Source organism: Elaeis guineensis, chromosome 16 (assembly GCF_000442705.2).
Source record: "Elaeis guineensis isolate ETL-2024a chromosome 16, EG11, whole genome shotgun sequence".
Classification (NCBI taxonomy): domain Eukaryota; kingdom Viridiplantae; phylum Streptophyta; class Magnoliopsida; order Arecales; family Arecaceae; genus Elaeis; species Elaeis guineensis.
The window spans coordinates 42,130,568-42,148,140 of record NC_026008.2 but is presented as its reverse complement, the minus strand read 5'-3'; the positions used below and the strand labels follow the sequence as shown (position 1 = coordinate 42,148,140).

The following is a 17,573-nucleotide window of genomic DNA, read 5'->3' as shown; positions in this document are numbered from 1 at the left end:
CGCTTGATCAATTACGTCACCAACAGTTGATGCAATAAATTTTGGAGGACATGGTGGAGTTGGCGGGCACGACAAAATGAAAAGATAGAGGGATCATTCATGCATTGGTAGCTCAAATTATAGAAGATGACATTCTTTGTGCTGTCTACTGTGTCCTCAATGGCTGAAAGGGATGAGACCATTCTGAAGTGAAACAAATGGCTCACCTACCGGCCAAACAAAGTCCGGGAGAAGTAGGGTCATTTCATGGAATAAAGCCCACAAGCACCTCTTTGCTAGTTTAATTTCACGTCCATGCTAAATTTACTAGACACCATATGTAGACTTAGGACAATATGACCCCACCGTAGGGGCGTTTGGTTGCATTAATCCAAAAGAGGAGAAAGATAATGCAGAGCTGTGAACAAAGATTCAATTCCCAATAGGACATCTTGTGGGACACTGGAATGAAGTATCATTTTATACATCGGGACAAAACTGTCTTGCCATCATTTTAACATCCCGATCGGCATGTTTTGAAATATCTTCTATCTCAAGTGTCAGAATAGCATGGAATAGTGGTGCATCATGTTTCATGAAAAAATCGAGACAGTCCCATCTCACATATTATAAATATAATTTTTTTATATGTTTGACCTTTTATTATAGTAAAATCATCTAGATATTGTTTTCTGGACTGATTTTGGAAGTTCCTTATTATGTCATATATAAAACAAATTAGAATGATGATGCTTTATTTGATAATCTTATTATCAATCAGCTGAAGTAATTTTTTAAAAAAAATTATGTACTTATATTAGTTTGGAAATGTAAATTACGTAAATACTGACATAACAAAATAACATTGTGACGTTGCCATTTTTTTTCGTTATAACAATCAAATAGTAGCCGTCATAAGTAAGACACGCATATCATTTTATATCCCAAAAAATCGCTCATAGTCCTGTTCTGAGCCCATTTTTTTCTCTATAACTGATGGGATGCGTATTTTCATCTCCTGTAGTTTGTAAATGGCAAGGAATACATAGTATCACTTTCGCAAATGAGATTGTGCAACATAAACTCTAGACTTGCTGCATGGTCACTTGTTCTCTGGATTGTTTTGAAATAGTTGAGGTACCCTGGCCTATTAAGCAGAAGCTTTTCTGAATTTACAATAGGAGTTCTTCAATGCGTTATGTCTGTATATTATGTCTGAATTTAATTGATTGATTGACAACATCATGACAATATGATTCAGAAAGTTGCTCACAAACTGTTTCAGTCCGTCATAAATCTCTTCACCAGTGGGGCTAAATAAAACTGAAGTATGCTTAAAATGATTCATTATCCTCATCTTCTTAAAAGCTTATATGGGCAGGATTTGAGGTCCCTTCTTTTAAAGTTCAAGTAAATTTCCATCATGTTTGTGCTACGAATGACTAATAATTAGCAGAATGTCCTCTTTTTTTTTTTTTAATTTTGATAAGGATTTCTTGGCAGAATATAATTAAGGCATAAAAAATATAAAGACCACAAGACTCAACAACAAGCAGATGTTATGAATAAATCAATTAAATTCCTTTCATTTACTGCCTTACTATGTAAGAATCTTAATACAGCTCGATAAGATCATTGGAAACAAAACCTTAATAGTGAAAAAGGAAGAACACAATTACTATTGGGATCTTTGATAGAACAATTCAATCTGGATAGCTAGTGGAAGCACTTACAGTTTAATAGAAGACACATCTTCCTCTATATCATCCAGTTGGGAAGGCAACAGAGTAATGAGAATGAGATTGTGAAGCTGTAGTGGGAAATCATTTCCCAATTCTCATTGTAGAGTTTTGCCAACAATTCTCCCATTTATTTCCATCATTTTGTAAATTAACAGCCATAAACATGTTCTGCAACTTCTCTCCTTTACTAGAGTCATCTCTTGATCTAATTAGATGCTTGAACCAGCAGATAGAGGTGATTGGAACCTTTGCCCATATCTTCCATTTAATGTAAATTGCATGTAGTTGGAAAATCTATATACTCTCCTTTTATAATGGATCACATAACATGATCTGCTCTATGTAGCTTTACCCTGTGATTAATACCTCTTCTGTACATAACTGATTCAGAGTTTTTAGCAATATCTGCTGTTGAATTCATGAACTTATCAAAAGCCTTTTAGAAGTAATCTCAGGATCCACAAGTTGGCCAAAAATTCATGTTTGATTTAATGGATAAATCATCAAAAGTACTGAAGAATGCATTTCTAAAATTTTCTGAACTATGCTTGAGCTCCATGCTGTGATAGTATTGGATAATTACTACCATATGCGGTCTCAATCCAACTAGTTCCAGGCACTTTCTTGACTTCTCCATCTTCCATAAGTTCGCGAATCTGTCCTACCCCATCCCAATTGTCTGTGTTTGCAAACATGTTAGATAGCAAAACATAAGTTGATGGGTCCTTCTCCAGAACAAGCGCCTGCTCTGCTGCTCGCTTGCCTATCTCCACATCACCGTGAAGGCGGCAAGCACCAAGCAAGGTTTGCCATACTAAAGCACCAGGCCGGAAGGGCATGTTCATTATCAAAGCTTCAGCTTCTGCAATTTTCCCTGCTTTTCCAAGGAGATCTACCATGCATGCATAATGATCTTCACCAGGGTCAATGTTATAATCACATGTCATGGAGTTGAAGTATTTCCAACCTTCGCCAATAAACCCTCCTTGACTACATGCATACAAAACACAAATGAATGTAATATAATTTGGCTCCACATGCTCTAAAATCATCTGATCAAAGACTTCCAGAGCTTCCCTAGCAAGTCCATTTTGTGCAAATCCCATGATCATTGTGGTCCATGTAATAACAGACTGCTCTTTCATCGATCGGAACACCCCCCATGCACAATCCATAGAACCACACCTTGCATACATATCGATAAGCGCATTATCAACACATTCATCAATATCGACTCCTAGCTTAATCCTAAAAGCATGTGCCTTCTTCCCTTCTTCCAAAGAAGCCAAGCTAGAACATGCAGTAAGTGTTGTTGATAGTGTGAATTTATTCGGTATAATGCCCACCAGCTTCATCTGATATGTGATTTCAAGCGCTTTAGCAGGTTCTCCGCAGTGCAGGCAACCAGCAGCCATATGGGTCCAAGCAACCACATCTCTTTGAGGCATGTAACTGAATGCTTTGAAACCACCAACCAAATCTCTGTTCTTCAAGTACATGTCCACCAATGAATTCCCCACGCATGCATCATCTCCAACACCATACTTAATAAGTTGGGCATGAACTTGCACACCACTCCTCAAGCTCGAAGTCGCCGCCAAGCCTGTAAGAACACTACTAAACGAGAATTCATCCGGATTAACCCCTTCCTTAATAATCCGACACCAAAACCCCCACACCTCTGAGTAGGAAAACTGCAAGTAGCCTGCGATCATCGAGTTCCAAGAAACCACATCCCTATTTGGACATTTCTCAAACATCTCCTTCGCCTCTGACAATTTCCCATTTCGAATCAACGCCGTAAGGAAAGCGTTCACCAAGAACACATTTGACTCGAAGCCGAGCTGGATGACTTGGGCATATAATTGTTGAGCATGACCTGGCCCGCCAGAAAGCGAGCTGGCATTTAGCGCGCTCACGAGGGTGAACTCATTGGGCCTCATTCCAGCCCGGCGCATCTGATGAAAGAGGGAGAGGGCCTCTCTTGGACGGTTGCATTGGACGAGACCGGCAATGGCAGCGGACCACGAAACGATGTTTCTCTGGGGCATTTCATCAAACAGTCGAAGAGGTAGAGAGGGATCGCGCGTGCACTTGAAGTACATGTTGAGGAGGTGGTTCTGGAGGAAGAGGGAGCATACAAGGAGGGTGCGTTTGAGGAGACGAGCATGGATGGCGGTGCCGAGTTGGAGATTGGAGGTTTGGGCACATCTATGGAGGAGATGGGCGTGTCGCTCGACTTCGTGTTCTTCATCCGGCGAGAGGTTTGATGTGTAAAGCCTACAAAGAAGAGCTCTTGGAATTGTTAATGGAGTCCGGGAACTACGTGGGAGAAGTAGCGGGCATCTTGGCATTCGACTTTGTGGGATGCAACCCTTAGCACTCGGTCACCAAAAAAAAAACACAAGCCGTTAGTAGTTGGTACCTGGCCTTGAAGGGATGACCGTTGGTTTTTTGAAACGCGGAGACTGCCTGTGATGGACCAAGTAGACACGTAGGATTAAGATAATTACCAGATCTGCCACTAGTTTCGGTATAAAAATAATCCTAAAGTTTAAGATTTTTACCGTATCAAGCCATCAGTGGCCGAAACTAGTTACCAGTGAATAAATCCAAATCGCCCATGCTGAATCAAACGGCCATAGGTTGGACGGCGATCAAAGGATATAAAAAATGGGTTGCGAGGGTCGGGTCGGGTCCAACGCATTTTCCTTACACCTTTCGATAGACTTTGAGATTCGTGTCAAACGAGCCACTCTCACACCCGCCGCCACAAGTCCCTTCCAGCGTCGACTGCTAATCCCGCGACTTTGAAGGTCTTCCGTGCATCGCATCCTGCTTCACTATTTATTCTTTCCACTGCGCAGACCCTGCTCTCCCGTCCCCTCTCCCTTCTCGGCGGCGAAGGGTCGTTCTTTCTCCCACTCCGGCGATCCGATATCAGCTCCCGGAGCTCCGATATCCGCCGCCGGCGCTACGATCGCTTCCGGTACGCTCCAACCCCTTCTCCTCTCTGCCTCCTGTATCTCGAGATTCGTTGTCTCTTCTCCTCAATTCCTAACCCTAAGCCTAGTAGCACCTGTCTCTTCCCCCGGAACCCGTACCCCAACCCTAACCGGCGAGATCGCCTCCACCGGTTTCCCTCGGTCTGGTCCGTTTTACCAACACCTTCCAAAGTCCCTCCAGATCTTACGTGCCTTTTATTATATTTGGATTTGTGAATGACGCATGTGAAGAAACTCTCTGTTGCTTTCCACTAGATCGTTATGAGTCTTCATATCTCCTTTTCTTTTCATTTTTTGGTCTGAAATTTTAAAACTTTTGGTAAAGAGTATATTCGATGGCCGCTGGAAGAGGCTTTAGCCAGTTTCTGAGGAAGAGATTTCAATTCCAATCGTCGGTAAGTATATCTTTCTATTTGTGCAGGTCCTTTTTGAATATTTGTCGGTCAAATATTCAAAATTTCTTTCTCTTTGGCGTTTTCTTAGTGGCCTGATAACTAAGTTATGCAGAAGCCAAGTGTTTTAATAAAGAAAATGTGTCTAGATTCCCTGCCGTGTCATGTTAGAATAGATTTTGCCGATCCAGTGCATGTTAGCGGGAACTTATGGTAGTTGATGTTGTCTATAGTTTTACTCGTCTTTTCTGCATCACAATTTTATTTTTCTGCTCTATCTTCAAAACATAAATGGACCAATCTAGCCAACATAAGTGGATGAGTTATAGACCGTATATTAGATTTATACCAAGTGTTTGTCTCTTATTTTTGAAGGATGTATGACTGCGAGGAAAATTTTGTGCGCCAAACACATCTTTTAGTTAGTTGACTAATTAAACCTTACGGTGTGCTATCTAGTCAATTATTTTGTCTCATTAAGTTGGGGAACATGATGGACTGCATGCTACTAAAGAAGATCATTAGATGCTGGCTGAATAGGAAAAAATGCGATTTTGTAAGTTGCAGTTTTATCATCTTCCAGCTTCTAATTTGTATTTTCTTTAAGTTTATAGTCTCAGTATGTTCAGCAAATTGTTAATGATTGGTCTTGGCTGATCTCTTTTTTCTTCTTCCTGTCAATTTACAATACCAAATTTATTAACTCTATAGGAATTTAGCTAGTTAGTTTGGATCATATCTCAAGGGCATGACTCTGTATGGGACTGTTAGAGATGCAGCATATTGATACTAAAAGTGTGCTGGGATACACTCCTTGTGGTGTGGCAAGGAAAGAAGTCCTCTGTATTTCGATTTAAAATTACACCTTCATTTCTTTCTTTCGCTGCATCATTGAATCCCAGCTGATAGAGATGCGTTAGATGAGAGAGATGCCACAGCTGAAACCAGCTCTTTTCTATGCCTACGTCTCCAGTTGGCAGCTGAACTTGCACTGTAGGTAGTTTGCAGCCCACACAGACTGATAGGCATGCCCAAGATTGCCCAATGGAGAGTGACTTTCACTACCAACAGCAAGCAATGGTGGAAAAAGAAGGGATGGAAGAGGAACTAGGAGTAAAGCAAGGCATTGCATGAAAGAAGGGATCTCCCTCTATAGGTTGTCATACAATAAAAGAATAGGGAGTGATAGAAAAAGCAGATAAGTGATCGAGCTAAAAATGAAATGGAAGTTTGTGTTCTGTCATTTTATATCAGGCAATGGCGAAAACAAGGAAAGGGGAAGTAGGGCATATCCTCATGTAGAAGAAGTAGCACAAAATAAATCTCTTGGTTTAATAGGAGAAATGAAAGGAATTCCAATGAATCCATAAACACATCCAATGATTCTATCAGAACTTGCTTATGACTGTTACTCATGCTGAATTAAGATTAAGTATGTTTCCTAACATGGTAATGGATAGGGTCAAATCCATTCTTTTTGTGTAGGGCATAGCCATAGAAAAAGAAAACATGAATCTGGGGGCTTTCATGATCATCTTGGCATTCTTAACAAAAATGCTAGGAGGTAAATCGCAATGTCTAAATTAAGGGAAGCTTTCCCTTAATTCAGAGTGCTAAAATTTATGTTGAGAGAATGTGTATTAGTGCTGTCTGCACTGTTTTTCCAATTTGAATTGGACCTTAAAACCCACAAAGGTGAAAGAAGGATCACTGAAAATTATCCTTAACATATAACATGAACAACTTTCTAATGATAATACTTGTGGAAGATGACCAATGCTATTGTGAAATCTTTTATGGTATTGTGATCCGGACATATTCTAATACATTTCAAATCTAAATTGTATTGTGGTTTGTGCTATTGGACGACCATATCCAAGATGTATCAGTATCAGGTAAACTCGAGCCTCTAGGGAAGTATCCATGCTTCATATTCATTAGAGTACCAAATGAGAGGATCTGCATGTTGGAAAATTGCTATTTAAAGTTTTATACAATTGACCCTTTGTAAACGGAGAAGTGAAAGATTCTTTAGAGTGGAAGAAGATATATAGTTTTTTCGGCAGTAGAATTTGTTGTGTTTGGATCTTCTTATGTTTGATATATGTTTTGATATACAGTGGTGGTTCCCTATTTGTTTTCATCAATTTTTAATGTGAAAACTTTCGTTGTTTATGGCTGACATTTCCCAAATTTTGTAAGCAGGCTCCACCTCTGCTTTCATCATTTCGGTTGCAGCAAGAAGATGCTGTTGAATCTGTTGGCATGAAGTCACTAAGGGCATTAGGGCTACTTGGAGCTGGTGTTTCTGGTATTTTGAGCTTTGCTAGCGTAGCATCTGCTGATGAAGCAGAGCATGGTCTTCCAGCCCCCAGCTATCCTTGGCCTCACAAAGGAATTCTTAGTTCCTATGATCATGCATCGTAAGACGATAACCAATTCACGTGTTTCCTTGAACCGTTATTATTCCATATAAATTTCTTTCTTTGAAATTATAAGTCTGATTTATTACGTGCTGGAGGAGACTGGTTATATTTTCATTATCGAGGAGATTCCTTGGCCTAACATTATTCCAAGTTTTTAACAAGCTCCTTAAAATGACTATCAGATGTTGTAATATTTTGTAACCTACAAGGGCATACACTTCCTTATAAGGTCCTATTTTTTAGCATTTTGTTAATAACAGAAACTATGTAATGATGTGAGCAGAATCCGGCGTGGTCACCAAGTTTACCAACAAGTTTGTGCTTCTTGTCATTCAATGTCTCTAATTTCATATCGAGATCTTGTTGGTGTGGCTTACACTGAAGAAGAGACAAAGGCTATGGCTGCTGAAATTGAGGTGGCTGATGGTCCTAACGATGAAGGTGAGATGTTTACTCGTCCAGGTAAACTAAGTGATCGCTTTCCCCAGCCATATCCAAATGAACAAGCAGCTAGGTTTGCAAATGGTGGGGCATATCCACCAGACCTAAGCCTGATCACCAAGGTAATATCACTAAGAGTGAATTCTGATTGCCTGTATCTTTTGTCTTTTGTGCAACCAACATCCATCTTTTGTCCCCCTATCTCTCTCTCTCTTCAGGCACGACATGATGGCCAGAACTACGTGTTTGCCCTTCTCACTGGCTACCGTGACCCTCCTGCTGGTGTTTCGGTAATTTTTTTGCCTATGGATTTATATTACCATACTTATGTGCTTTAGTTTACATTTTGCAGTTGCTTTGTGGAGCTTTTTTTAGATTATATAAGCCTTGTATTACATCCAAAACATATGATAGATAAACAAATATATGTGTGGCATGTAAAGTTTGATCGACCTTTGTGATTTGCCTGATGATCGACTTATGTTGTCTTTCACAAGAGGTCTCAGGCATTGAGCAATCATGCTTTGCATGTTCGTTAAATCTTTTAAGTTGTTACCCTACTGAACTTGCATTATGTAAGAATTCCTGGCTCTAATTCTCAAGAAGATATTTCACATACTATTTTATTGAGATTACGAATATTGTACGCAGTTATTTGCCTGTCTTCTTCCTTCCCATGTATGTCTAACTATCAGTAGTCTGTAATACGTGCATTTGTTACATGTTTGTGTGTGCGCACGCACTTGTGGGATGTATCCGAGCTTGGCTTGTTGCTTTCTAAAATCGAAGTTGATGTAACCTGTCAAAAATTTGGGCAAGAATGGTACATTGGCTTGATGAATTATGATTTTCCAGTGATGTTTACAAACATATCACACTTTGCTCAAGTACTTTTCGAATTATTATGATGACTTTTGGTTTTATTTACTTGTCAAGATGATTCGATTATTTTTATGTTGTGTTTGACTATTCTTTTATTTCCTAATCCCTGACGTTCTTCTGAAATTTTCCTAAATCTCTGCTGCTTAGGAAATTTTGGCTTCTGTTAACATAATCTGAAATTCTGAATTTGTTTATTACATCATATATTAATAGTTTAATTAGCCAGCAATAATTGATCTTTATTTTAACTAATAAAAGCATTAAACAAAATCAGGGTCTTATCAATGTTTCTTTACCACTTCAAACCTGAGCCATGTCTTCAGAAGAGAGGTTTTGGATGTTGTTGAAACTGCTCGATCCTTCTTGTTTATTTCCTTTTATCTAATGGTTTTCGTTTGGAAAATTTGTTGCTTCTTTGCTTTGTACTTGGATTTTCTTCTTATGACCGAATACCTGATGATGTACCTGCTTGCATGGTAACTGACTTTGTAAGAAGCACTTTTGTTCACAAATTCCATTTTCTAAAGACATTTTTCATTACATATACCAAATGAAGATAGGCTTTGTTATCAGATATTCGCATCCTTCCAATTGTTCAACTCCTTGTTTGGGAAACCATACTTGGTGAATACTTTCTTAAGCAAATGAGATCCTCAGTTCCTCCTTGTTGGATTTTGCTCATGCTAGTTGCACCACTTTCATCACCAGCAGTCACACATTTATGCCAAAACTCAGCTAAGTTTGAACTCCAGGATCTATATTTTGTTTAGCATGTGGATTTGTTTGTGCCAGTCTGTCTTGTCGTATGCCTAATAGCTTGAATATCTCTTTAGAGCTCATTGTGAATATTCCTCACTCTGTAATGAAGTCCTCAGCAATTAGACAAGAACTGATGATTGATGGACATGGAACCAGATGATGTATGCTTTGCCACATGCCTATAAGTAGACCATAAATAGAATGGGTTTTTTGAAAATCTGTTCCTAGGTAAATTGTAATAAAAAATAGTCTGTGCTGGCTTCCGAGTCTCAAACCTCAGTTTTGAAGCAATGCTCTATTTGTCGCACTGGTGCACAACTTGTCTTATGTAGAAAGTTAATATGTGCAATGACCTAAAAGCATTTATCTTTATGGGGTGTCTTGAGCAAGGTTCGGCGAATTCATATCAAGGCGTCAACTGGCCGGCAAGCAGTTCAGTATGGTATGGTCATGTACGGTGCTATCCTAGGGTGTACCAAAATAGGGAGGGAGAGAGGGTGAAGGAGTGAGAAGAAGAGGGAGGGAGGGAGGGAGGGAGGAAGGAATGGCAGAGGGGGGGGAGAGGGGGAGGCTAACCTGTGAGTGCTTCGCAACCGAAGAGGGGGGATTGTTTGGTGGAGAGAGTCTCGAAGGCTTACTGGAAAGGGTTTCACGTCGAAAAGGGTTACTAGCGAGGGTTTTGCATCGAAGAGGGTTACCTCGAACTCGACAGTTTATGTTGTCTGGCACAGAGAGAGAGAGAGAGAGAGAGAGAGAGAGACTTATCGGGGAGGGTCCTGGTCAAAGAGACAAGGATCTGCCGGTGGAGAAAGAGAGAGTGAGAGTGAAGGAGAAAGCTTCAAAGATTCTCGAATCGTCGAACTGCAGTGGTGAGGAGAAAGATTATAAGCAAACCGAGTGATATGGATGAACCATTACGCCTTGGCATTGGTTGGTTTAGTATAGACTGAACCAACCTGTTTGGGTCGGTCTGGCAATCAATGGATTTCGGCAGTAATTCTTCTAATGAAAGCACAATGAGCACAATTTAAAAAAAAAACACGCACACACACACAAGAACGCTGTGATAGGAAGAGTGCACCTTTGTATAAGGCCATACCTACATAAAACATGCAAGAACGCTATGATAGGAAGAGTGCACCTTTGTTGTTAGGATCTTACAATCCACAATCCTGATGAAATGGTCCATATCAACATGGCTCTCAAGGATACAGATCAGCTCTCTGTATCAGGATCAGTATGGATGGCAAGATTCAGATTTGGATCGTAGGCTACAATCTAGATCTTGGATCATACAATACTTTGGATGATAATTTCCAAATCTAGGTTGTGTTTGCATTCTAAAGCTATCGGGGTATCACCGATCACTACTCTCTTTCAAATTTTTTTGGCTAATATCTTGTATGATGGTGTACATAGTGTAACAAACTTTTAACAGGCATTGCCTCCTTTTATATATATACATTTATTTTTTTTAAAAAAAAAAAAGGGCTATCAGGATATTCATCTTTTAAGACAAATTAATTTATCTAACTTTTGCAATGAGCAATTTGCCCTTGATAAACTTCCAAAACATCAAATCGGCAATCTCCTTTAAATTTTCAACTATCAAGTGTAAAAAGATTTAGTTGTTTTGGAAGTACGACCTAGAGTCATCTCTTCTGCCATTCTTAATGATTCAATTCTTTCTAAAATCTCTTCCCTCAAACTTCGAATGAGAATAAGGTTCAATAAGGCTATGTTTATATACATTTTTTGAAAACAACTTATAATAAGACATTTTGGTGAAATAAAACTATTAATTAATCAACAAGTAGTGTTTCTTGGACATTGTATTTATGAGCTTATGATTGTCAGAAAGTAACTGTTTTATGCACTTATATAATGGTATTATTCTCATGGTCTGTTCAAATCACAATTTAATTATTCTTCTTATTACCTTCATGTTGTTTCAACCAAATCTTTTATGTTTAACAGAAATCAGAAAGAATCTTAAGATTTATGATCTGATCATTCACCCCTGTATCATTTATGATATGATCCCGGTCTTAACAAATACTTGTTGATAATCATGGAGAAAGCTAATGTAATATTTTTGCTTTGTAGAATAAATTATGTGATCAGCCATGATGTTTTTTGCTTTCTTTTTTTGCCAGATTGCCTCTTTAGTTTCCAAGTATGCATACAACTTTTGTTTAACTCCTACTCTGTTATTTGACCTGTTGGGTTATCTCTTAATTGGAAACACAGATTCGAGAGGGTTTACATTATAACCCATACTTTCCTGGTGGCGCAATAGCTATGCCCAAAATGCTTATTGATGGAGCCGTTGAGTATGAAGATGGCACACCTGCAACTGAAGCCCGGGTATTCTTTTCTAAAATTTTTATCTGTGTTTCACTTATTATCTTTCTGATACCTTACGTTAAGTTGCAATGATAAATGCTGAGCAATTTGCTGTTACTGCTACTACAGATGGGCAAGGACGTCGTCTCATTTTTATCATGGGCAGCAGAGCCTGAGATGGAAGAGAGGAAACTGGTAAGCTTGATTTGCCCGATCGTATGCTTGTCCTCAATTCTTGATTTTCACCTACATCTACTCCATTACCTTCGAGTTCTTATTGCATTGTTTTATGTCATTTTGGTAGATGGGATTCAAATGGATTTTTCTACTGTCACTTGCTCTACTGCAAGCTGCTTACTACCGTCGCTTGAAGTGGTCTGTTCTCAAGTCGCGCAAACTGGTCCTTGATGTTGTCAACTGAGCTCCCTGGCCTTGCTAAGACTATCATTTTTTGTAGGAGATGACAATAATCAGTTTGGGCAATGTACAATTGCCATTGGGATGGTATCCCATCATACGCAATACTCTTTCCTTTTGCCTTACTCTGTTTCCCTCAATCTGGGAGAAACAAGCATACAGAGCATCTTATTTCTTTTAAACTTTACAATTTTGACTTTTCAAGGCTGGTAACAGCCTTAAACCAAAGATTTGAAATCTTTAAGAAATTTTATTGTCACATTGTGTGAAAAGATTATAGAACAGAAAAATTTTTGTGATGTTGCATGTTTCAGAATTTTAGATGATAACGAAGCTCCAGAAACATTAGCAGTGGGGGAAAAAGTAAGAATGCTCAGGCGAGTGTATGGCAGAAATATAAAGAACAGAATAAAAATGAATATTAATTTTTTTTTTTCTCTGCATGCTCCTAATTTTGCTTGTTGAGGTGGTGAAGGCCATCAAATCTTTCATGGAGGGAACAAAATCTTTCTACCATTTCCGTTTACCAAGTGAAAAAGTTTTCTGGTGGTAATAGTGCAATATAATATGATTGTCGGTGTCACGGATTTTTGAGCAATCCATCCTTTCTCCGTTTATGGATGATCAAGTAGATATAGGATAACTATGCTGACAGAAATATGTCATCTCTGATTGCTATATTACTTAATTCCGGTGGTGTTTCAATCAATGGATACCGACCCCATTGTCTCCATCTGACATATATTACTCTTTTTTTTGGACAGAGAAACACGCATACCTATTAACTTATCTTTGGACGATGATGCCTTCACACTCAACCTCTCCAAGCTTCCCCTTTTCTTTATTATCTCCTATTCTTGCATGATTTGAATTTAAGAAACTTCTTCAAATCCAAATCCAATAAAATAATCGAAGTGCCAAAAAAATTATTCAAATCGATAGCCCGGGAATGACGCTAAGGACATATAATAATGCATAGTTTATAAAGCAATCCATAAAACAAAACAACCCCAGTAAAATAAGCTAAAATGCGTGTGAACGGCAATGCAATGGCATAATAAAATATTCAGGACATCACTTCCCGTGTGCACAAAATTGTCATAGTTGTTTCCTATGATTACTCGACAAAAGTAAACAAAATAAAAAGAACTATAGCCTAAATAAAAAAAATTAATTGCATATCATCAAATGGCTAGCATCAAAACCATGGATATTATCAGACATTGGAGGTATGAATCCAGAAAACTGCACTATAATTCAGCTTCTTTCATTTATCTCTTCACTTGTCATTTAACCTCGAGGAAATTATTATTCTTCATATTTTTTTTGGATACCATATATAATTTCTAGTATTTGGTTTGGAGGATGGTAATTTAATGGTGATCATGGAGTAACGTGCAGCAATTGCTCCGGTGGAAGGAGATGGGGTTACACCAACCTGAATGCTAGCTAAGAAAGCGCTGGAATCCAGTTCACATCAATGCGATTTCGTGGGGCCTTCCATTTGACCCATGTTTTGCTGTTAATTAAAAATTTATCCACCAATCCATTGTTGTTAAAAAAGCTTGAGGTGTTGGAGAAGCTGGCCGCCAAGATGGAGGCCTCGGTGGGGCTACGTTTCTCAAATGAAGACGGGAAATTTTAGTATCATAAGCTGACCACTCCCCCCTAAATGGGGATTAATCATTTGAACTCTTTTGAATCCAATGGAGTAGCATCAAAAGTTATTGGGATAGGACCAATGCTATTCTTGTATTGCTATAAGCCATACCACCACAGGGTTTGAGGTTCACGGATGTTAAGCAGTGTTTAGCACTTAGCATTGTAAATGATCTATAAATCTGTTTCTTTTATTGCTATAGTTGTTACGAGAGGATGGTATCTTTAGTTCTCCATTGATTGTGAGTGGATAGAGTTTTTGATTTATATAAGGACATGAACTTCTTTTTTCCTGCAAGACGTCTCTTGTATAGAACAAAATTGTATGGTCCAAGATAGTATCTAGACATGCTAGAGATTAAAACGGACAATACCTTCTCAAAACAGATACAGAGATCAACTCATCTGATCCATCCAAGCCATCTGAGTGTTTGACTGCAACATTTGCATCGTCTGTGAAAACCGTCTTCTATCTACGTACAGTTTTTTTGACTGAAAGGAACTACTATTATGGGAGAATGACATCTTTAGTCTCATATCAATTGTGAGTTAGAGGTTAAAGCAGATAATATCTCGTCAAGATTGATGCAGAGATTGATCCATCCAAATTATCCTAGTCGTTGAATTAAAGGAAAAAAAATGATGAACATGTTAGCATAAACATGCTTCTGCTCTTTTGTTTGTTACAAAATATGTTAGATTTTTTTCCAAACAAAGGGAAGGAGATTCATCTGCACTGTAATTATCCAAGTTCCAATGCTCGGGACGTGGCGCCTACTAATCTACAATTATTAAGCAAAGAGGTAAGACCACTAAGACTAACTCCATTTCATGATACAAAAATTATAGTGTTCATTTCTTCTACATATTTTGTGCGCATGTTTGAGTGCTGGCTAACAAAAATATCATATCTAGCACTGTAGACCTCACCATATTTGATGCTGCATGTACGTAGATTTCGTATACACGTAAACATGTTTGCCCGCAGGTACGTATAGATTTTTGTTTTGTCAAAATTAGAAAGATCAGGATGTGTCAATGTCCATGCACAAACCCCATAATGCGTTCGTGGGTCCACGCACTATAAAAGTGGGTCCAACCGGCCTACTTTTATCTACCAGTCTCCTGGCTTTCGCTTGAGCAAATACGTCACCCACAGTCCATACAATAAATATTGGGGAAGGACATGGTGGACGAAACTATAGAAGATGTAGAGGGATCCATTCATGCATGGGTAACATTGCCCACTTCTCATGGCTTAAATTACAGCAGATGCCATCCTTTATGCTGCGTACTGTGCCCACTACGGCTGGAAGAGATAATAAGATCATTCCTGAAGTGAAACAAATGGATCATAGCATAAAGCCCATAATCACCTCCTCCTCCTCTTCTTTTTCTTCCTTTTCTTTTCTTTTTTTTTTTTTTTTTTATTTTTTTTTTGTGCTACTGGTTTAGTGTAACATTGCATGCTAACTTTACCATCCACCCAATGTGAACTCAAGACAATGTGACCCCGCTATAGAAGAAAAATTATTAGGTAGGTTAACTTGGGCCTTTAGTTACACTTTTTGATTTTTGATTTTTAATTTTTAAAAAATATTTTTTATTTTTTTAATTTTTATTATTAAGTAAAAATAAAAAAATAAAAAATATGTTTGGTAAGTACATTGTTATAAAGTAAAAAATAATATTTAGGGATTGCAGGTGAAGAGCTAGACGAAGGAGAAAGGTTTGGAAAGAGAGAAAGAAGGAGATGGGGAGGTGAAGAACTCAACGGGAGAGAAGGATTCGGACTTTTTACTTTTTGATTTGGCGTTTTAGATGTGGAAAAGTAAAAAAATAAGTTTTAGAAAGCAAAAAATTTTTGCTTTGCATATAATGTAATTATTTTGATTTTTGCTTTTTACTTCTCATGATGTTACCAAACATTGCTTTTTAATTTTTATTTTTTAAAAATTAAAAAAAATTAATGGCTAACCAAATGTACCCTTAAGGTGCGTTCGAATATATTTTTTGATTTTTAATTTTTAAAAAATATTTTTTATTTTTTTTTATTTTTACTATTGAGTAAAAGTAAAAAGTATGTTTGTAACTATGTTGCTATAAAGTAAAGAGTAATATTTGGAGACGGTAGGTGAAGAGCTCGATGAGGAAGAAGGATGCGAAAAGAGAGGGAGAAAGAGGTGGGAAGATAAAGAGCTCGACGAGGAAGAAGAGTTCAGACTCTTTACTTTTTTTAATTTGACGTTTTAGACCTGGGGAAGTAAAAAAAAATAGAAAAATAAATTTTGAAAAGTAAAAAATTTTTACTTTAGTAATTATTTTAATTATTTTGATTTTAATTTTTTATTTTTTATGATATTATTAAATATTATTTTTTATTTTTTATTTTTTTAAAATAAAAAAATAAAAAAAATATATTTTTTAAAACTAATCAAATATATTTTTAATTTATAATAAATATTGTTGGCCAAGTCAATAAAAAAATATTAGATAATTGCAACCATCTGAACACATCTGTTTAACAGCCTCACCACATTGATTTCGCACTATAGAGACGTCTGGTTGAATTAATACAAAAGAGGAAAAAGACAAATGTGAAGTTGTGAACGCATTTTTTTTGTATATTTGAGCTTGCATTATGATAAAATCTTCTGGACATCGGCTCCTGTAGTAGCTTTGAACGTTTCTTATTAAGTCATATACAAGATATTTTAATGATGATGTCTTATAAGTATTTGATAATCTTAGTATCAATTAGTTAAAGTATTTTTTTAAAATTATTTAAATATTTATATTAGTTTGGTAATGTATATTATGTAATGCAAATAATGACATAACCAAATAGCATTTTGATTTTACCATTGTTGTCTATATTTTTTTCATTATAACAATTAATATAGTAGTCATTGCAAGTAAGACATGCAAATTATTTTAGTTCCATCAATTCATTCATCATCAATTTTGCAAATAATATTATTAATTTTATTATGCTGATCCATAACAATTATGATTGGTTTTGGTACTGACCATACATACATCATTGAAAATTTAATTTGCATCCAGACAATTTAGAATGTCACACTCTATGTCATAAGCTGCATCTAGACAAGCAGATAAAGGAGCAATTGGAAGATCACCATCATTTCTTTTTCCCCCAAAACAAATCAATGGAATGCCCTATTAATCATTTCATTAAAAAGTTAAATAATTATGAAAGAGAGCATCACAAAATACAAGAATAATTCGGAAAAACTCTAATCTTTTGCTCTACTAGAGGAAGCAATATAGGACCAATCCTGCGAGCAGCATTCGACATCGATGATAATATCAGCTATTTGTTTCAAAACTGCTTAAAAGATTGTTTCCCACCCTTCTCTAATCAGGTAAGGCACCAAATTCTTTTTGAAAAGTCATCAATTTATTTTATAATATTTTGAGCAGATTTTCATATTGCTCAAGGCAATTCCATTTTATCTAGATGTAGTTATGATTCAAGAGATGTGAGAGTTTCTATCTACACAA

General features: G+C 37.3%; 2 protein-coding genes across 3 annotated transcripts; one reads left to right on the top strand and one right to left on the bottom strand.

Annotated features, from left to right (window-relative positions):
- Nucleotides 1-1,632: 1,632 nt before the first annotated feature.
- LOC105058972 (pentatricopeptide repeat-containing protein At4g33170) lies at nt 1,633-4,185 on the bottom strand. Its single transcript, XM_010942067.4, has one exon. The coding sequence runs from the start codon at nt 4,073-4,075 to the stop codon at nt 2,264-2,266; it is 1,812 nt and encodes a 603-aa protein (XP_010940369.1). The 5' UTR covers nt 4,076-4,185; the 3' UTR covers nt 1,633-2,263.
- A 284-nt stretch (nt 4,186-4,469) lies between these two features.
- LOC105058971 (cytochrome c1-2, heme protein, mitochondrial) lies at nt 4,470-12,661 on the top strand. Of its 2 annotated transcripts, XM_010942064.4 has the most exons (8): nt 4,470-4,710; nt 5,052-5,121; nt 7,324-7,541; nt 7,828-8,107; nt 8,204-8,275; nt 11,877-11,993; nt 12,102-12,167; nt 12,277-12,661. In XM_010942064.4, the coding sequence occupies exons 2-8, from the start codon at nt 5,062-5,064 to the stop codon at nt 12,391-12,393; spliced, it is 930 nt and encodes a 309-aa protein (XP_010940366.1). In that variant the 5' UTR covers nt 4,470-4,710; nt 5,052-5,061; the 3' UTR covers nt 12,394-12,661. The 2 variants fall into 2 exon arrangements, with proteins under 2 accessions (XP_010940366.1, XP_010940368.1); XM_010942066.4 differs by lacking the exon at nt 5,052-5,121 and having other exon boundaries at nt 4,481-4,710.
- Nucleotides 12,662-17,573: the final 4,912 nt, after the last annotated feature.